The sequence below is a fragment of the Hyla sarda genome, chromosome 1 (assembly GCF_029499605.1).
Source record: "Hyla sarda isolate aHylSar1 chromosome 1, aHylSar1.hap1, whole genome shotgun sequence".
In the NCBI taxonomy this organism is placed as follows: domain Eukaryota; kingdom Metazoa; phylum Chordata; class Amphibia; order Anura; family Hylidae; genus Hyla; species Hyla sarda.
This window is the reverse complement of record NC_079189.1, coordinates 473,001,158-473,023,229: the sequence shown is the minus strand read 5'-3', so window position 1 is coordinate 473,023,229 and position 22,072 is coordinate 473,001,158. Positions and strand designations below refer to the sequence as shown.

The window sequence follows — 22,072 nt, the reverse complement described above, 5'->3', positions numbered from 1 at the left end:
CCTGTCCAAAAGAAAAGTTGCTGAGTTGCCCATGGCAACCAATCAGATTGCTTCTTTCATTTTTGAAAATACCTCTGCAAAATGAAAGAAGCGATCTGATTGGTTGCCATGGGCAACTCAGCAACTTTTCCTCTGGACAGGTTTTGCTAAATCTCCCCCATACTGTATATATATATATATATATATATATATATATATATATATATATATATATATATATATATATATATATATTGACATATGTGTGAGGGAGTATTTCTTTTCCTGCAGTTGTAAGGGTCAGTGACAGGACGCAGTGACCCCGGTGCCAGTGCTCCCAGTTGTTCACTCCCAGGTACTGGGGCCAGGCTGCCTGTGTAGGAGGAGGGGCACTGCCCTACCTGGGCACAGGGAGGGGCGTCGCGACTAACAAGCCGGAAGAGCAGCGAGTTGGATTTGTCACCTGCATTTGAATCGGTGGTGTGCGGTGCCGGACAGTAGCCGCCTCTAGTGTGCACGGCCCCGCGTCTTCTCACCGTCTACATGAGACATGGAGGGGCGGGCGATGCCCTGAGAGCCCCCGCCGGTCCTGCCACTTGCTGGAGAAGAGAAGGACTCGTCCGTGTAGATGGGGCCCCTGGAGAAGCTGCTCCTGGTCCTCTGTGCACTGTGCGGGGGATCCTGTGGAGGTAGGAGCCATCACTCTGCACCCGTCCCCGCTGCTCACCCTGTGCCTCTCCAGCAGGACTCCCAGCGTGCTCTGACCGGGCCAGCTGGGAGTTGTGGTTCCACAATAGCTGCTGGCGATATCGCAGACATGGCCGGAAGTCGTGCTGATAAGATCGGTCTGCTGTGTACTTACCTGTCAGTCAGTCCTGGACTCGCGGTTTCTTCTCCCTGGGGCAGAGATCGAAGCCTAGAGCCCAATGTACCCGAAACTTTTACTATGCGCAGATAACTTTCGGGATCGTATGGGGGCGACCAATTACTCCTCCAGATTTATTCATTTGGTTTTACCTAAAGACCAATCACAGCTCAGCTTTCATTTTACCAGGGCTTATTCAAGGGGTTCTCCATTACTTTTAAAAATGATCCCCTATACTAGTGGTCTCCAAACTGTGGACCAGTGTTTCCCAATCAGGATGCCTCCAGCTGTTGCAAAACTACAATTCCCAGCATGCCCGGACAGCCGGAGGCTGTCCGGGCATGTTGGGAGTTGTAGTTTTGCAACAGCTGGAGGCACCCTGGTTGGGAAACACTGCTGTGGACCTCCAGATAATGCACAAATGCAACTCCCAACGCTGCCTGGGCATGATTGGAGTTGTAGTATTGCAGCATCTGGAGGTCCACAGTTTGAAGACCACTGCCCTATAAGCTGTCCCAGATCACCCATAGACAATGCATGGAGCCCGCGCCGGCCCCACCGCTTCATGAGAGAGACAGGACTCTGTTTTGGAAATCACGGGGGTCACAGTGGTTGGACTCCCCACAATAAAGTAGTGAAGTACCCCTTTAATCCCTTAAGGACTCGGCACATTTGGGCCTTAAGGACTCACACGATTTTATTTTTACGTTTTCGTTTTTTCCTCCTCGCCTCGAAAAAATCATAACTCTTTTATATTTTCATCCACAGACTAGTATGAGGGCTTGTTTTTTGCGCGACCAGTTGTCCGTTGTAATGCCATCACTCACTTTATGAATTGTATGGCGCAGCCAAAAAAATACTATTTGTGTGGGGAAATTAAAAAGAAAACCACAAATTTTGGAAGGTTTCGTTTTCGGTAATAATGACATATGTTCTTTATTCTTTGGGTCAATACGATTACAATGATACCCATGATAATATACTTTTCTATTACTGTTGCGCTTAAAAAAAAATCGCAAGCTGTTTAACCAAATTAATACATTTAACATCCCCCTATTTTGAAGACCTATAACTTTTTCATTTTTCCATATAAGCGGCGGTATGAGGGCTCATATTTTGCGCCATGATCTGTACTTTTTATTTATACCATATTTGCTTATATAAAAACTCTAATACTTTTCTTATAAAAATTTTTGGGAATAAAATGTTATAAAAAAGCAGCTATTTTGGCCTTTTTTTTTATTTTTTTTTTTACGTTCACGCCGTTCACCGTACGGTATCATTACATTTTTATTTCAATAGTTGGGATATTTACGCACGCGGCAATACCAAATATGTATATAAAATGTTTGTTGTTTTTACACTTTTTTTGGGGTGAAATAGGGAAAATGGGACAATTTACGTTTTTATTGGGGAAAGGGGTTTATCACTTTTTTTTTTAACACTTTAATAGTCCCCATAGGGGACTATTTATAGCAATCATTCAATTGCTAATACTGTTCAGTGCTATGCATAGGACATAGCACTGATCAGTATTATCGGTCATCTTCTGCTCTGGTCTGCTCGATCGCAGACGAGAGCAGAAGACCCATGGAAGGCAGCGGAGTCAGGAGAGGGGACCTCCGTCTGCCATGCTGGATGATCGGATCGCCGCAGCAGCAGCGCGGGCGATCCGATCATCCATTTTAGTAACCGCAATGCTGCAGATGCCGTGATCTGTATTGATCACGGCATCTGAGGGGTTAATGGCGGACATCCACGCGATCGCGGATGTCCGCCATTACGGGCAGGTCCCTGGCTGCTATGAGCAGCCGGGACCTGCCACGCATGAAGCGAGCTCGCGGTTATGCATAGGACATAAATGTATGTCCTGGTGCGTTAAGTACCAGCTCACCAGGACGTACATTTACGTCCTGCATCGTTAAGGGGTTAAGATATTAAAGCTGAGCTGTGATTGGTTGCTGTGGGCAAAACCAGGCTGATTTGGTTTTAGCCAGATTGATAACTGCATTTCAAGGTTTGTAAGGTGCCATAATGCTGAACTTCAGAGAGGTCCTTTTTAAATAATCTGTGGCTAGGGTGGTCAGTAGTCTGGAGTGACCCCTTCTTTTATCTGTTGTTATCAGTTTCAGCAGGTGACCCGAAGTGCTGGTGGGGATGGGTGCTGCATGGAGGGGGCAGGTGTACCAGGGCATTCCGGGGCTGGTTCTGAGGAATTGGCTCGACGGCTGCCCGATGTAACCTGTTTCCTCCGGGTCTCACCATGAGGTTGGGAGGGTCTCGAGCCCAGGTACTTTTGTGCCTCAGGGAGTGGTGACCCTGAGGTGCCGAAACTCACTGGATGTTATAACTCACTGAGTGAGCGCACTGCACCCCACACTCTTCACCTCTGGCACTCACCCTTGGTATCCCGGCCTTCTGGCTAGGATCAGGGACATTTTTTCTTATAGATCCGGCCAGATGACCAGGCAGTATATCTGCACTCATTCACTTATTCTTTTTGTATGTCACTGTGCCACTCTACGTGTTTTGTTGGTACACAAGATTTGTCAGGATGCAGTAGCCCTTCTGGGTGTCCCTCCTGGCGGTCTAGGGGAGGTGTGTGTGTGTGTTCCTCACCTCCCTGCAACTCCTGGGCATCTTGGCTTCGGTCAAGATGCCATCAGTATATGGCTCCTTGGCTGATACCCTGGTTAACGCCTAGATTGAAGCCAGGTACATTCGTAGCCCCTTAGTAGCTTCGGCGAAAAGGGGCATTGAACTTGGATCCTTGCAGGTGCCTTTTGGCCCGGAGGGGAAGGGTAGGTTTGTGGGGCCTCTCTCCTATTGGAGAAGGGCTTAGCGATAAACCGCATCCTTTGTGCACGTTTTTATTTTATTTTTTAGTGTGACACGTTTGCACTTTTTGTTGCACTTGCTTCAGCTCATTTAAAAAAAAAAATAAATAAAGAACTAACAACACCTCCATGACAGACAGGAGCTGGACTGTTGTTCTGACAAATCCTATTGAATTTACATGGGGTTTGTCAGGTTTCCGTCTTCTGTTCGTTGTCTTGCAGGAGTTGAGCAGGGGGAAAAAAATCTGTACTTTTCTTCTCTGTTTAACTTGTCATTGGAACGGAATCTGCGAATGGAGGTCCCCGGATGATGTGTATGAGGCCTGACTTCAATAGGACGGTCAAGATCTGATGCATTTCAGTCTTGTGTGAACAATACTGTACCTAAGGATGATTTCTCAGTCGCGGTTTTGTTGTGGAAATTTCTATGACTGCCCTATTCATCGGAATAAGGTTTTCAAAACTCCAGGTACCTGCATTAAAAAAAAAAAAAAAAAAAAAAACGTATTTAGATCAATGTTGTTTTTGAGCCAAAGAAGTATATGCAATATATCTGCCGCATGTGAATATGCCCTTTGAGAGATCTTATTATCTGTGGACAATGATTTTTTACTCCTGAGGAAAATATAGGTATGGGGAATGTATCTAAAAGCTATATGAGTAGCTTCATATTTCTGCCAGAGAGTTGGTGGTGGGGTGCAGCTGATACACACGAGGAGAAGGTACATTGCCATTCAATGGGGCTAGTCCTTGGCATTTCTATCAGAAATAGGTAAGGGCTCATTCACAATAACATCTGTCTCCATTAATTCCTGCCCCTTCTCAAATCCGTTCAAGCCTTTTGCAAACTACTTACCAACGGCTGTAAATAGATCCCATTGATCCCATTTTTTTTTTTACAGTCCTTTGTCACCCGTTCGCACTTGTATGGTCCCTATTCCATAATTTTTAGTGAAGAAAAGACGTTGCACTTTAATGTCATCCGTTTGCACCCGGTGTTTTAAAATCAGTTTTTGAACCATTATTACTTCTGAGCATGCTCAGAAAAGATGCAAGCAACTGACTCCTGCAGTGCTGTGGGACTACTACTACTCCCATCATGGAACTGACTTGTTTCCATGGTGGGATGAGTAGTTCCCCCAACTGCGGGCGGCTGGGGAGACTACAGTAGTGCTTGTACTACTACCCCTATAATGGAACACTTTTGAGACTTGCTGCGATCATAAGCTATTAACCAGGGAAGCTAGTGGCATTCTTTGCTCCCCTGTAATGTATATAGTATCCCTTACTTTCATTTTCAAATCCCTCTCCGGGAGTCCTGAATAGACGGTGTACTCGGCACCGGCTCTCGGCGTTTTTTTATTCAACATTGAGGACCAGTGGTGGCATTGCACTGCGCTCCCTGGCTGACCAGCTGAATGTCAAACACCCGGCTCATATAAAACACTGGTCCTCATTGTTGAATTTTAAAACTCCCGCCAAGAGCCGTGAATGGCCATTTGGTGCCAGCCATTCATGACTCCCGGCGGGGGAGTACTCTGTCTGTTCCATGATAGGAGTAGTAGTACCCCCCGGCTGCTGTTCTGTAGGTGGCTGACTTTTTTACAGTTAACGGATGAAAAACTGATGCAAAAGGATGCCACTAAATTGCATCAGTTTGCATCCGTTTGTTAGTATGGTCCGTTTGGGCAGCAATACGGGAGAATAGTGGGACGGGAGACAATGGCTGTGTGAACCTAGCCTAACATGCCACTTATATCTGTGGCAGACCTTTCCACAGTGAAGGTGAATGAGTTTGTGTTGAATTCAGACTGTCAGTAGATTTAATGTGGATTCTTAAGTGACTTTAAAGGGGTACTCCGGCGCTAAGACATCTTATCCCCATCCAAAGGATAGGGGATAAGATGCCTGATCGTGGGAGTCCCGCCGCTGGGGACCCCCGTGATCTTGCACGCAGCACCCCCTTACAATCAGTCCCCGGAGCATGTTCGCTCCCGGGTCTGATTACTGGCGATCACGGGGTCGGAGCATTGTGACGTCAAGGCTCTGCCCCCGTGTGATGTAACGCTCCGCCCCCTCAATGCAAGTCTATAGGAGGGGGCGTTTCATTGAGGGGGAGCAGCGTGAAGTCACACGGGGGCAGAGCTGTGATGTCACAATGCTTCGGCCCCGTGATCGCCAGTAATCAGACCCGGAGCGAACATGCTCTGGGGACTGATTGTAACGGGGTGCTGTGTGCAAGATCACGGGGGTCCCCAGCAGCGGGACCCCCGCGATCAGGCATCTTATCCCCTATCCTTTGGATAGGAGATAACATGTCTTAGCGCCGGAGTACCCCTTTAATGGGGTCCATTGGTTTCTGTCGTGTTTAGAATTGCTGACGGAGACTTCTAATGGAACCTCTGAAACATGTGAATAAGGTAAAAGAAATATTTCGGGAAAAAATGGAACTTTGATAACATGGTATGATTTAATAGGCTAAAACTTTCTAGTTATATTAGCTGGTTGTATCGATTTAGTCTGAGATAATCTGATGAATCACAACACGAGCATTACTGTACCACAGAAATATTGTGTAAGGCTTCCAGCTCAATAAAGCAAAGTTCATAGAAAAGCACTAGGAAAAGACAGACAGCTGTATGTGCACGTAGAAGTCATTTCCAAATATATAACACAATTTATATTACAAGATTTTCAAAGATACCACATAAGATTAAAAACATTTACAAAGCTCATAAAAGACTAACAACCACCAGAGAGAGGCCAAAATATAATAGGAATTAGTAATACAAATAATTAATCATGGAAAATTGCCAGTGTATATGCAGAAAGTATAAATTATCATATGAAGTGCAATCAAGTAATATGAATATCCTAAAAATAAATAGCGTGCAATCTCCAAAACTGCAACTAACACACAGTTAAACAACTAAGCCCCCCCCCCCCCCCCCCCAAAAAAAAAAAAAAACTTCAACCTACACTTAGCATATCTTTACTCCTTGGTACAGGGGTGTAAGTTCATAGAGAAGGAGCTCCCTTATAAATCTATTATTCTGATCTTCAATACTAAAATTTTCATGAAGAGTAACTTTAAGTCTTATGGTTGTGGTCTCATATCTATATGGATTGTAATATCCCTGGGTTATACTACAGATAGGCATTTAAAGGAAAACTGTCACCCTGATCACCCACACTAAATCCAATACACTGGGTTATAGTGTGGGTGACCAGGAATCCATAGAGGGGTCACTTACTATAATCGTTGTTGTGGTTCCCAAAATATTGGCTGGCGACGTTCCCCTTCTGAATTCAGGGAGTTGCGCGCAGGAGGCGGCTGGCCTCCCCTGCTTCTTTCCGTCTTCTCAATCAGCCGTTCCCCTTGGTTAGCATATTCATATTCTGTGACTCTGTCGGTAGAGCGCATGTGCCAGGTAGTTTCCATACCCCGCCTCCGGCGCGCGACTCCCTGAATTCAGAAGGGGAACTTCGCCAGCCAGTATTTCGGGAACCACAGTGCCGATTATAGTAAGTGATCCCTCTTTAGATTCCTGGTCACCCACACTATAACCCAGCGTATTGGGTTTGGTGTGGGTGATCAAGGTGACAGTTTTCCTTTTTAAGGAAATCATATAGGGGGAGGTTTATCAAAACCTGTCCAGAGGAAAAGTTGCTGAGTTGCCCATAGCAACCAAACAAATCACTTCTTTCATTTTGGGGCTGTTTTCTTAAAGGGGTATTCCGGCCTTGTCTTATCGCGAGAGTCCCGCCGCTGGGACCCTGGTGGTCTCGGTGCAGCTCACAGCATTCTGTGTCGGGCTCTTCTCCGGGGACGTGACGTGACACCACGCCCCCTGTCTAAGGCCGGAATACCCCTTTTTAATCCTGCTCCCACTGGATTATTGACCATTACTGCCCCCTCCTGCAAAGTGTGTGTTCTACTTCCTCCCGCAACAAGTCACCGGCAACCACCTCATCACTGCCTGCACGCTTTTATTGGGTCTCGCGAAATCCTAATCCCAATGCAGGGCACTATTGCAGGACTGCTGTTTTTGCTGCATGCATGAGGCTCAACATTTTTTTTTTTTTAACCCATTAAGTTTTTTCCTCCTCCCCTTCAAAAAATCATGACTCTTTTATATTTTCATCCACAGACTAGTATGGGGGCTTGTGTATTGCGCGACCAGTTGTCCGTTGTAATGCCATCACTCACTTTACCATAAAATGTATGGCGCAACCAAAAAAATACTATTTGTGTGGTGAAATTAAAAAGAAAACTAAACTAAAATTAAAAAATTTTGCAAATTTTGGAAGATTTTGTTTTCACACCGTACAATTTATGGTAAAAATGACATGTGTTTTTTATTCTCTGGGTCAATACGATTAAAATGATACCCATGATTATACACTTTTCTATTACTGTTGCGCTTAAAAAAAAATCGCTAACTTTTTAACAAAATTAGTACGTTTTAAATCCCCCTATTTTGAAGACCTATAACTTTTTCATTTTTCCGTATAAGCGGCGGTCATTTTTTGCGCCGTGATCTGTACTTTTTATTGATACCATATTTGCTTATACAAAACTTTTATTACATTTTTTATTTTGGAATAAAATGTTATAAAAAAGCAGCTATTTTGGACTTTTTTTTTTTTTGTTTTTTTTTTTACGTTCACGCCGTTCACCGTAAGGGATCATTTACAGTTTATTTTAATAGTATGGATATTTACGCACGTGGAGATACCAAATATATATATAAAATAATTTTTTTACGCTTTTTGGGGGTAAAATAGGGAAAATGGGACAATTTACGTTTTTATTGGGGGAGGGGGTTTTTCAAATTTTTTTACTTTTATTTTTACACTCTTATAGTCCCCATAGGGGACTATTTATAGCAACCATTCGATTGCTAATACTGTTCAGTGCTATGTATAGGACATAGCACTGATCAGGGTTATTGGTCATCTTCTGCTCTGGTCTGCGGGAAGGCAGATCAGAGCAGAAGACTCCCGGAAGACAGTGGAACCAGTTGAGGGGACCTCCGTTTGCTGTGCAGGATGATCGGATCCGATCATCCTGTTAAGTGACCGCGATGCTGCAGATGCCGTGATCTGTATTGATCACGGCATCTGAGGGGTTAAAGGCGGACATCCGCGGGATCGCGGGTGTCCGCCATTACCGTCGGGTCCCTTGCTGCGATCCACAGCCGGGACCTGATGCACATGATGCCGGCATCGCTCCGATGCCCATGGTTACGTAAATGTACGTCCTGGTGCGTTAAGTACCACATCACCAGGATGTACATTTACGTCCTGCGTCGTTAAGGGGTTAAGTACAGATTAAAATGTCACTTCATGCCTTAGGCAGCTAAGTAGTTACTTCCTCTGCTGGTTGTGTTAAAATAAAAGGTTACATTCTGTATTTCTTTATGCTCCTACAATTCATTGCAGGACTAAATTCAGGATCACTCTCGTGAGGTACACAATTAGACCTTCTCCCTTCAGAATAACCCAACCTCTAAAATACACTTTATTTTAAAATATTTAAAATCTGTGCAAAAAGTCTACATAATGAAACCTCACCAGATAAGGCTAAGTTCACATCAGCGTTGTTCTCTGTCCTGCTTGTTGTCTGTTTGGCTTTTTTTTATTGTTTTTTATTTTTTTGTGCCAAACCGACCGCCTGGTCCCATTGATTTTAAATGGGGTCTGTTTGGTTTCTGTCAGGTGTCAGTTGTTTTGGAAGAGAAAAAATGACCGTTTGCAGTATTTTTTTTTTTCTCCATTAAAGTCCTGTAATTTAGACTCAGCGGCGGAGCTCAACACTGATGTGAATGAGGCCTAACAAAAACATCTTCCTGCTGGTACTGTGGACCTTTTAATAAGACCCAGTTGGTGTTTGGCAACTACCAGACAACAATCTAGGGACAGGGAGGGAGATTTAGCAACTGGGCAACTTTTTCTTTACACAGGTTTTAATAAATCTCCCCCAGGGAGAATATATCTTTTACTTACTTTTGTATGAGTTTAAAGCAATCTTATCAGCATATGCTTCTTGTTGGTTGAAAAATTGCGTGCTCTAACCTTTAGCACAGTCTTCTGACTTCAATTAGCAACGTTATTAGTCACAGATACACAATAAGATCTGGTACTTTATACACAAGAATATAGCCTATATAAACCCTATACTGTTAACTTATACTTTAACCCCTCTATTTCTCACTATACTATCTCTTTCCCGAACACAAGACTGTAGACACGTAATAATGAGACTATATATATATATATATATATATATATATATATATATATATATATATATATAAATATTGGGGCAAAAAAATATTTAGTCAGCCATGAATTGTGCAAGTTCTCCAACTTAAAAAGATGAGAGAGGCCTGTCATTTTCATCATAGGAATACCTCAACTGTGAGAGAGATAATGAGAAAACAAAATCCATAAGATCACATTGTCTGATTTTTTAAAGAATTTATTTGCAAAGAATTTTATTTTTAAAGAATTTCATTGCCCGGGCGGTGTGTTTGGGATCATTGTCATCTTCAATGCCCTTGCTGATGGAAGCAGGTTTTCACTCAAAATCTCACAATACATGGCCCCATTCATTCTTTCCTTTACACAGATCAGTCGTCCTGGTCCCTTAACAGAAAAAGAGCCCCAAAGCATGATGGGGGAGATTTATCAAAAGCTGTGCAGAGTAAAAGTTGCCCAGTTGCCCATAGCAACCAATCACATCGCACCTTTCATTTTGCACAGGCCCTTTTAAAAATGAAAGAAGTGATCTGATTGGTTGCTATGGGTAACTCAGAAACTTTTCCTCTGGACAGGTTTTAATAAATATCTCCAGATGTTTCCACCCCCATGATTCACAGTAGGCATGATGTTCTTTGGATGCAACTCAGCATTCTTTATCCTCCAAACACGATGAGTTCAGTTTTTACCAAAAAGTTCTACTTTGGTTTCATCTAACCATATGAAATTCTCCCAATACTCTTCCGGGTCATCCAAATTCTCTCTAGCAAACTTCAGACGGGCCCGGACATGTACTGGCTTAAGCAGGGGGACACGTGTGGCACTGCATGATTTGAATCCCTGATGGTGTTGTGTGTTACTGATGGTAGCCTTTGTTACTTTGGTCCCAGCTCTCTGCAGGTCATTCGCTAGGTCCCCCTTGTGGTTCTGGGATTTTTGCTCACCGCTCTTGGGATCATTTTGACACCACGGGGTAAGATCTTGCGTGGAGCCCCAGATCAAGGGAGATTATCAGTGGTCTTGTATGTCTTCCATTTTTTAATAATTGCTCCCACAGTTGATTTCTTCACACCAAGCTGCTTGCCTATTGCAGATTCAGTCTTCCCAGACTGGTGCAGGTCTACAATTTTGTTTCTGGTGTCCTTTGACAGCTCTTTGGTCTTGGCCATAGTGGAGTTTGGAGTGTGACTGTTTGAGGTTAAAGACAGGTGTCTTTTATACTGATAACAAGTTCAAACAGGTGTCATTAATACAGGTGATGAGTGGAGGACAGACGAGACTCTTAAAGAAGAAGTTACAGGTCTTTGAGAGCCAGAAATCTTGCTTGTTTGTAGGTGACCAATAACTTATTTTCCACCATAATTTGCAAATAAATTCTTTAAAAATCTAAAATCTATGTGATTTTATGGATTTTTTTTTCTCATTATGTCTCTTGAGGTATACCTATGAGGAAAATTACAGGCCTCTCTCATCTTTTTAAGTGGGAGAACTTGCACAATTGGTGGCTGACTAAATATTTTTTTGCCCCACTTTAATATAAAAAAAAATATATATATATATATTTTTTTTTATTTAATTAGTGTATCCTAGGACCTAATGGAGTCCCAGCGTGTTTCCCCTGTTGCAAGTTGGGGTTTATTAGGGGACAGCTTTTATCACGATGGATAGAGGTTGACCTGATCAGTATATGATATGTGGTTATCCAATGATTTTCATTATATAGAATGGGTCATTTTGAACAGATTTTAGAATAGAAGAATAAATCCTTATGCACCCACCTACAGACATTTTGTACAGTATTTGTAATGTTTTTGTTTATCTAAAACTAGTGCAAAAATACATTTTTGGTAATATTTTTTTTCTGTAGTTTTTGTACGTCCATTGTGGCAAGAAGGACATTTTGATCAGTGCCATCATTTTTGGGATCACCTCAAGTTAAAATACTGTAGGATGACAAATGACTAAACACAATACATTGGTTGACATTCTTTGCATCCCTGGATCCCATTTATTGCACTAATCATCCCATTGACTTCTGTGGAAAAAATGAAAGCATTGAAGTCAGATTGGAAAGTGTTATAAGAAGTGATGATGAATGCATTTTGAGATAATTTGGGGCAGAATTAGATATTCAAATCAATCGGATCCATTGTTTTGATCAGAACAGACAGATGGGAATTAGGAAAAAACTTAAAAGGTGCAAAAAGGTGTGAATAGACTCATATCTGTATTTATATAACTTTTGTGGCAGGGTATGGAAAATGTGTTCCAATTCTTGATGTGAGTTTATAAACAAATTCCTAAGATCTCTCTCCCTTGCTTGGTGAAAGGAATAGTCTGATCAGCACTTTAGATTGTAAAATGTGCTAAGAAGTGAACTGAAACAATAGTAAAGTTGGTTACACACAGACCAAGTTTTGTATTGCATCGGACCATGAAATGGGTCAGATGCAACCGCTACTACTGGGTCATGACGGACCCCATTCACTTGCATGGGGTCCGTCGGTGACACAGTAATTTAAAAGGATTTTAGCAGAGAAAAAAAATAGTGCTTGCACTATTTTTTTTTTTCTCCGCTAAACTCCTGTCCTTCTGGCTGGATTGCCGACGGAACACCGAATAACTGAGTCCAGCGGCAATGTGAACGAGGCCTTAGACTGGATACTTTACATAAAGTGTAAATGGATATCTGATTTTCACCTCAAAATAACCCTTTTTGATATATATATATATATATATTTCATGTTAATTGGCCATTTTTTATGTTTAATATCATAGAACTTAAATATAATTCTCTAACAGCACACTCATGTAATAAAATTAGCATTATGTACATTGGGTGAATGAGAAAACGGTAAATTTATGTTTTAATGATTTTTCAGAGTAGAGCCAGATGTTGCGATAGCCACATGCAGACAAAAATTAAGCTTGCAGGTGGTGGTCAGTGGCCACGTGGTTTTGCTGGTACACTGTGCAGTCATTGGAATCAGCTTCTGCTATGTGGGGCTCTATATTTGTTTGAAGTACCTCCATTTATGTCATTGAAGGCAAGTTGCTAAGCTATGTCTTCAAAGTCCAATTGGAGGAAATCTGACCGTCTGACCCCTTCTGATTGCTAAATGTGACATCTGCACCAGTGGGCACCAAAAAATACCTGAACTGATCAAAAGAGCACAGCAAGCAGTGCTACTACTTCTAAATTGTAAAGGGGTTTTTACCACTTAGCACCTTGATGGGTTCTTATCCAAATAATATTTAATCATTGTCTAAAGTGGAAAACCCTTTTTAAAGAGTGTATTAATCATCTATTTAAGGTGTTAACCTCTATTTTTTTGTGCACTTTCTCATATTAAAGCTTCAGTTTTAATCATCCCTGGAGAAGTGGGTGGACAAGCAGTTCTACCATGTAGCCCCATCGCAGAAAATACGAAGAGTGTTGCCTGGTTTATGGAGAACCCTAAAAAAGACTTACTAACTTGTAACAAAGATGCCTCTTCAAATCCCAGATACTCAAGACTGAATGGGAGTTCTCTTGTGATATCAGATCTTCGCCTAGAAGATGAAGGACTCTATAGCTGCCAAAACTGTTCAGACACGACAGACGCTGTGGCTCAAATACAGCTAAAAATAGCAAGTAAGCACACGTTCAGATCAGTTTAGGACTCAAAAATAGAGAATTCATTTTTCCGGTCCACCAGCTTCCAAAATATCACTTGCCTCCCTTTATAAATAAATATTCTCAGTGCGTCCTTTAAAGGGCTAAACAAGAAACCTTTTGTAGAAAACCTGTCTCTGCTGGTGCCTAAATACTGCCTTTCCATATTTGGAGACATGCTGGACTTCTCTAGGAGCGTAGATATCTAGCCAAAGGCAATCTCAAGGGTTAAACATAATTAGAAAGTGACTGGCCAAAAAGATAGCATGAGGGTAGGGTCACACAAGACGTATTTGCTGCTACATATTTTCCTACCCAATGGGTAGCAAAATACGCAGCTGATTATGCTACTCAATTACTTGAATGGATTGGAAAATATGCCGCAGCAAAATACGGCACATGTGACCCTACCCTAAAGCAATATTTTTTTTCAATCTAAAAGAAGTCATTAATATTGTCAAAGATGTTGGAAGGGGTTATACTGAGGTATCTCTCCGTTTTATCCTCTTATGCGAGGAGATGTTTGAATACGTTGTCTAGAGATATTCTCTCTACATAGCCACCATTTCTGAATGTATACATGGATGCATATTATGCCCATGTACCAAAAAGGACAGCTTTCCTAATATGTCTGTTTAATAAATACATTTTAATTTCATCTAGAAAACCTTTTTCTTTGTACCTTTTACCTGTTTTTCCTTCTATAAATGGATGAATAAATTGACAACTAGGTCTTCCCATTACTCTTGTCAACAAAGTGTGTCTCCACCTAGTTTGACACTGAATGGGTTGGATACCTCCTCATACACATGAATGTTTGCTAATGCTTTGTCATGGGGAGAGGAGGGGCAACCTGCAGCCAGACAGCGCCAGCTTATATCATCCATAACAATAGGGTCAGACAGTAAAAATCCAACATGCTGCCAGCTCTTCTTTCCACCGACATCAGTTGGGGAATTGTTGGAAGGCCACCATACACCTTAGACAGTCTACCGAACCTACCAAATGCATGCTGGTTTATTGTGATGACTGTATTACCAGTTGTGCTGGACACCAAGCAGAATGTCTTCATGACCACATATTGTACTTATGGGAACATCTTTTACGAAATATAGTATATTGTGTTACATGAGTATCACTTATTGTATTACATAGATTATGGTATATTGTTAATACTATATGTTAGGAATCTATATTCACATTCTATATTCACTTTCTTCTTTGCTTAGGATTAGCATTAAGTAACTGTATCTTAATGTATTGTATCAGGATGGACAGATTATGTATAATTACTGTGGAATGCAGAATGTATGAGTCACATTGATAGCCCTGCAAGCAACATACAAAAGATGGAGATCCATGTATTATTTAGATCACTTTGAGCAACCTTTGCCTATGATGTAGATAGGAAGTATATCCTCGGTATGTGTTTATTTCTCCTCTTTCCCTGCCATTTGCACAATCAAAACCTTGGGCATTCATTGACAGCCAGAACAGAGAGGCACTCGTAGGAGCAGTCCCAATGTAGTAGACTGACAACCATTTATCTAAATGGATTACATGTAATACTCCATAACCCCTGCCTCAGCAGCTGCAGGGGAAGTGTATAGCTGGCCATGGCTTCCCCTGGCAAAAATCAGTCAGCTGTATGTGTCTATAAGGGGGGGGGGGGGGGAGGGTCAAGGCGTGTTCAGAGCAGGACCTGTTGCAGTATTGTGGTTAGGTGTCCGATAACACTTTCCTTCCATTAAAAAACGCTATGCTGAAATAAATTGTGTGGAATTGACTGTCGTTAAATAGCCTTGGAGCAGAGTGCCAGTGCCGCTGCCTTGCTACACAAATTTGGGTGTAGTATGACAGCGGTGCCTGTGTTCTGATATGAGAGCAGAGCGCTAACGTGAAAACAGGCTCTCACATCCTAGTGCTAGAATGAGAGCGTGAAGAAATTTGTATATTCATTACAGGGGCAGGCAGAGCGATGCATATTGAGGAGGCAGGGAAGCTCAATGAGCCAGCTCCCCGCCACCATTACGCTATAGCAGTAGGGGATTAAACGGCCAGAACTTTGCCACTACAGAACCAATTAAAGTAAGTGACCCCTCGTTTTAATGCTGTTCACCTGCACTATTACCCAGTATATTGGATTTAGTATGGGTGAACAGCTTGTCAGTTTCAGTGGAATTTATTGAATTAGTTTATTTCTCGGACAAACCCCTTAACCTATTCAGAATAATACAATGAAATACAGAACTTAGTTGGCCATAAAATGCTCTGTTGGATCAGTCCTGCTTATAAAAGTGCAGTAGGGAAGTGATGTTTCTATTAGTATCAGAGTTCAGTAATAATGAAACAATTCATCTTATCTATGTCTTAACTTTTTTATCAAGCTTGGGGGACATTTATAAAAGCTTGCTTATGTATGTCTTTTAGTTGTTTTATTTAGCTTAATGTTTTGCTTACGTGCAACAAAATAGTCACACTGCCATTTTAAATTTGTCTCACGTAAGCAAATTGTCTTTTTTCCTCCATTCTGTTTTCCATTTTGAGATTTTGCTCATGTAAGCAAAATCTGTAAGCCAGGGTTGAGCTGGAGTAAATGTATGACATTTTTTTGATGGTGTGCGACTTATTTGCGACAGCCTCACGTTGTAAATATCTGACCACTGCAATTCCATTTTCAAAACTTGCTATTCTCACTCTACAGGTGTAAAGTCGCATAAAAAATAAAATAGCATTGTCGCATGCAACATTTGAGAGACAATTATAAGAAAGAAAAAGGGAGTAAATCTTTTTATAAATGTCCCCCATTGTTGTCAACCAAAAATTCATGCCAGTATTAACTTCCGTTTATCCATTTAGGTGGTCCTCATAACATCACCTTCCTGATATACCCTACCAAGATACTGCCTAATGGTACGCATTACACTTCAAGTGGTTCCAACATAACCTTCAGCTGCTCTAGTTATTCCATCCCTGAACCAGCAAATTCGATTGTGTTCAACACAGGGGTTAAACCTGAGCTTTTCGATTCAATAAATGCAAGCTTGCTCACTTTTTCTCTGAGCAACATACAGGCAAATTACCAGGGAAACTTCACATGTTCTGTTGTAAATCCTCTTAGTAACAAGACGCTCATCCACACTCTCCAGCTTCTCGTATATTGTAAGTATGATTTTGGATAACTCTCCAGGTCCATAGATAGTTTAAAATGTAGCTCCAAAAATCGTATTGAGAAGGACTTGCCAACAGCACCTTTTTTTACAGTATGTTTCATACACTTACTGGCTAAGAGCCCATGCCAAACCAAACGTAAAGGGCTTCCATAGAGGAGCATGTACCCCCTCCTATTTCAACAGAAAAATATTTTTTTGTGGTATAATCCATCAGACAAAAAGTCGCAACACCATGTCACAGGACTCGGCGGGAAATAAGAAATTACAGTGATTTTCTTATCACCCCTGGCCAGGGAGCGGAGCGCATTACCGCCCGCTTCCCTGGCTTGCTTGTCACCCGCCGCACTTCAAGACAACAGGCTGATGTTATTTAGGCTGGGGAGGGCCAGTAACAATGGTCCTCGCCCACCCTGGGAACGTCTGGCTATTGCTGCTTGGTTGGTATTTGGCTGAGAATAAAAATAGGGGGAACCTTATGCTTTTTTTTTTCCATAAATAATAAAAAAAAAAAAAATATATATATATATATATATATATATATATATATATATATATATTTTTTTTTTAAAGCATAGGGTTTCCCCTATTTTTTTTTCCAGCCAAATACCAAGTACATAACACCAGCCTGTTACCGCCTAGGCCCAGGAGCGCCATTTTTTACACTCCGGGCATGTTGGTACCGGCTCTTCCCAGCACCCCTGTGGCGGTGGGTACCGGGGTAATAATTGGGGGTTAGCGCTAGCTGTTTTTGTGGTTAATGCTAAGCCTCGGCTTAGTAATGGACTCCGTCTATAAGACGGCTTGCACTACTAAGCATGTCAAGTAAATAAAAAATAAAAAAAAACCAACACGTTTAAAAAAAAATTTATTCCAAAAAAACTCTTCCCCACAAGCCATCGTTAACCATTTTATTAACAGTAAACAAAAAAAAAAAAAAAGCTGGTCACTGTACTCCTCAGAATCTAAAGTATTCCACAGGATACACAGATCTGAAATGAGAAGTAAAAAAAAAAAAAAAAAAAATGAGCAAGTACATTAGTGGTAAAAAAAAAAGTGGTGCTGCCAAGTGTTGTTCTGAAGTCATTTATTGGTTTTTGCTTATGTGTGCTTAAAAAAAGTGGTATCCAAGTGATTTATTGGTTCTTGCTTATGTGAGCCAAATTTATCAACCCCCTGTGATAGTGTAATATGTGTCCTACATAAGCAAAACTAAGGCAAAAAAAATGCCTACAGAACTTGCTTACCAAAGCAACGATGATAAATGCCCCGTATATGTATATGGATGTAGTCTTCTTTTGGAACATTCCAGAGTCCCTCTGAGCCATACAAGCTCCATGTTGCAGTGCATGAGCCCTTATTTTTACATACACTGAATTGTCTTGTTTTGAAATAAACAGAGGATAGAGATAAGATTAAGTCATTTATAGTGAGTCAAAACTTTATGAGCCTGCATTATTATTGCTATATTCAGGACTTGTGGCATAACTTCTCTCCTAGTTTACCAAGCAGGTGGAAAGAAGGGACCTGTTAGTATGGGCTATAGTTACTATAACTGTACTGTTATTGGCAGAAACCAACAGAATACCAAGAGGTTTCTGCTGCCAGGGTCAAAACCGTGCCCACCTTATAACAGGGTCCAATTGGGTTCTGGTTCTTTTGACTACTAACAGACAACACTATTTTTGCTTTCTAAAACACTGACACCCTAAAGTAACAGTACAGTGTCAATATGAGCCAAATCTAACATGTATTGTCTTATGTTCTGGAACACCACTTAAAGGGGTACTCCAGTGGAAAACTTTTTTTTTTAATCAACTGGTGCCAGAAAGTTAAACAGATTTGTAAATTACTTCTATTAAAAAATCTTAATCCTTCCAGTACTTTTTAGGGGCTATATACTACAGAAGAAATGCTTTTCTTTTTGGATTTTCTGATGTCACGACCACAGTGCTCTCTGCTGACCTCTGCTGTACTGTCTAGAGCAGGAGAAAATCCCCATAGCAAACATATGCTGCTCTGGACAGTTCCTAAAATGGACAGCAGAGGTCAGAAAGCACTGTGCTCATGACATCAGAGAAGTCCAAAAAGAAAAGCATTTCTTCTGTAGTATATAGCCCCTAAAAAGTACTTGAAGGATTAAGATTTTTAAATAGAAGTAATTTACAAATCTGGTTTAACTTTCTGGCACCAGTTGATTTAAAAAAAAAAAGTTTTCCACGGGAGTACTCCTTTAAAGGGGTTCTCCGCTGCTAGACATCTTATCCCCTATCCAAAGGCCCCCCCTTAATCTCCCACAGCCACAGCACCCGGCATTCTAAATGAAAACTGGGTTCCGGCAGCAGTGGTCGTGACAACATGCCCCACGTGACGTCACACCACGCCCCCTCCATTCATGTCTATGGGAGGGGACGTGACAGCTGACATGCCCCCTTCCATAGACATGAATTGAGAGGGCATGGTGTGACATCACAGGGAGCGTGGCTCTGATGTCATGATCACGGCCGCCGGCTCCAAGCATTCTGAACAAAATGTTCAAAACACTGGAGTGCCACTTTAAGAATTGACTGTCTCTATATTGTACAAAATATTATATAAATAAATATCTATATATATATTACTGCATTATTTTTTGTATTTTTCTACAGATCCACCTACTTCTTATATGGCATGCAATGTAGAGAACACAGGGGCTCCTTCGGGATTGTCATTGACATGCAGTTGGCTTAATGGTTATCCATCCCCACATTTGAAATGGGAAAATAATGGTTATCTTCTGTCAAATGGGACTTCAGACACATTGGTGGTGACACTTAATGGCTCTCAGTATGATAACGGACAAAAGTTTACTTGCAGCGGAAACTACCTAATGGCAAATGAAATAAAAAAGGAGACGTGTGATGTTCACTTAGGTAAGGAAACTTTGCTGCTACATTGTGCTGCATGTCTTTTGTGGAATTGCTTCTTAATTCAGAAACTGATTAAACTAATCCCTAAATCGGAACATGAGGTAATCTTACGATAGAACAGCATGTACACACTTGAGCATGGGAGAATTCCGCTGTGCCCAGGCTGTCAATCAAGCCTGGGCCTGGTGACTACTTTTAAACAATGCACCGCCCAGTGGACTGCTTGTTAGGAATTTTCATGCAGTCATACAAACATGGTAGGAATGCTAATTCATTGCTCTTGAACCTGTTGCTAATGGTTACAGGGGATAATATAATGGAAAATAGAGTACGAGCACTCGGCACTGGGGTCCTGTTAATTGGATTTGTGCATGGTGATCAGGGGCCTGTACTGTACACTGGGCGGTGCAATGCAGCAATAGACAGAGGTGCGAAATTGTGGAAACAAAGAATGATGACAGCGCAGCACTCACCCTTGATAGTGGTTTATTCAGATCAAACGATACACAGGAAAGTGATGATCCGCAGTACAGTGGGGTCCGGGGGGGGGGGGGGAGAACAGGAATGAGGACTTAATGGAGTCCTTGCAGCAACGTTTCGTAGCAAAAACCGCTTGGTCTCGCCTTGAACGGCGTGACCAAGCGGTTTTTGCTACGAAACGTTGCTGCAAGGACTCCATTTGAGTCCTCATTCCTGTTCTCCCCCCCCCCCCCCCCCCCCAGACCCCACTGTACTGGGGATCATCACTTTCCTGTGTATCGTTTGATCTGAATAAACCACTATCAAGGGTGAGTGCTGCGCTGTCATCATTCTTTGTTTCCACAGGGGATAATATGACATGACCAGTTTCCTTTAAAGATATATTCACAAACCTTTTAGAGCCTTATTACACAAGGAGAATATTAGTGGAATAGGCCAGTGTAGCTCTGTGTCATTTTAGTCAGCAACACATTGTAAACATTAAAAATGGGGATGTGCAGCTGAAAATGAAGAAAGGGAAGGGCTGCATGACCAATCCTGCTGCAAGATAGTTGAGCAGTGTAAAGTGCCAATCTACGAAATCGGTACTTGTATTGAGAACGGGGTCAGTCATTTTTATAAAAACATTATAGCCCCTCCTGCTAACGTTTCGCCAGCGTACCCTGACTTTTTCAAAGAAGTGAGGAAAAGTGTCCTAACTTCTTTGAAAAAGCCAGGGTACGCTGGCGAAACGTTAGCAGGAGGGGCTATAATGTTTTTATAAAACTGCATCCTAGTGACACAAGAGTAATACTGAAATTGGGTGGGAGTTCTTTCCAGTCAGTGTTGGTAAAGCGGTCTGTAAGAACTAGACTTTCCCACAGTGACACTGATCACAAAGTATATTCGAAGTATTGACCTATTTGTAGTCACAGAGTGGATGACCGGACTTTTTAACATTTTTTCACTATGGTACCAAAAAGCACAATTTATAATTAAGTAGTTGTAATAAAAGTTAAGTTTTAATAATTTAGTTAAGTGGTCTCTAGTTTAGGGCAGTCCTTGGGGACTTGTCCCTAAAATTGTAATTTTCATTGTTTGGCCCTAAGACACTTAGGAGTATTTGATTGGTTTTAGTCTGTTTAAAAGGGCCCTTATTTTTTTAAGAGATTTCTGCGGCATGTGAATATACCTATAGGGAACATTTACATGTACAGGATCTGTTGCATATTTTCTGCAGTTGATTTTGCTACCCATTGAAGTTAATGTGTAGCATAATCAGCTGCACAAAATATGCAGCAGATCCTGTACGTGTGAACGTTCCGTTAAAAGGGTTGCCTGGTCCAGAAATCATTCAAGACTCTCATATAGGGGAGCATATATGGCACAGCAGCTGTAAAATTGTCTTTAGTTCTCTAGGGTGCCACACTTATGGATTACGCAGACAGCCTATTGATTTCAATGGGAGCTATGCAATAAGCACTACAGAAGAAGAGCACTATCCTTAGATTATAGCTGATCACAGAAGGTACCAGGTGTGGACACCCATATACCATCTTACCATTTAGGGACCTTTCTGATACAAAGGGCTCCTCCATAGTGCACAATCTTTTTTTTAAGCCATTGGCTCAAAAAAAAAAAAAAAAAAAAAAAAAAACGCACATGTACAGCGATGGTTTGATCACACTAGTTCAACAGCGCAAGTCATCTACATATTACACCTCACAGTCTGCTGCAGTGACGGGAGATAACTTCAATCCAAGCTGTTAATCCTCAGATGCTTTGGTCAATAGCAACCATGGCATCTAATTGGTTACATACTAAACAATTAGCCCCAGGAAAGAGTCAGAAATCCCCTACAACAATGAACACAACAACCCTGGGCCGTAGCCCGGGGCACTAAGATCTATTTTAAATAAAATCCCCTAAAATGT

The 22,072-nt window shown here is 41.6% G+C and overlaps 1 protein-coding gene and 1 long non-coding RNA gene across 6 annotated transcripts in view; one reads left to right on the top strand and one right to left on the bottom strand.

Moving 5' to 3' along the window:
- The first annotated feature begins 245 nt into the window (after positions 1-245).
- The window catches only part of VSIG10 (V-set and immunoglobulin domain containing 10), a 39,377-nt gene continuing 17,550 nt past the window's right edge, over positions 246-22,072 (top strand). For 2 of the 4 annotated variants that reach the window (XM_056537120.1, XM_056537129.1), the window contains exons 1-4: positions 246-668; positions 13,301-13,579; positions 16,460-16,762; positions 19,419-19,682. In XM_056537120.1, the coding sequence (XP_056393095.1) occupies positions 608-668; positions 13,301-13,579; positions 16,460-16,762; positions 19,419-19,682 (907 nt within the window). In that variant the 5' untranslated portion in view covers positions 246-607. The remainder of the gene's footprint in view (positions 669-13,300; positions 13,580-16,459; positions 16,763-19,418; positions 19,683-22,072) is intronic. The other 2 variants (XM_056537137.1, XM_056537146.1) reach the window with 2 other exon arrangements.
- Positions 17,656-22,072, bottom strand: part of LOC130285575 (uncharacterized) — a 38,728-nt gene continuing 34,311 nt past the window's right edge. For both annotated transcript variants that reach the window (XR_008847387.1, XR_008847388.1), the window contains exons 2-4: positions 19,429-19,636; positions 18,018-18,151; positions 17,656-17,762 (exon numbers count right to left, since the gene is read on the bottom strand). This is a non-coding gene — a long non-coding RNA (uncharacterized LOC130285575). The remainder of the gene's footprint in view (positions 17,763-18,017; positions 18,152-19,428; positions 19,637-22,072) is intronic.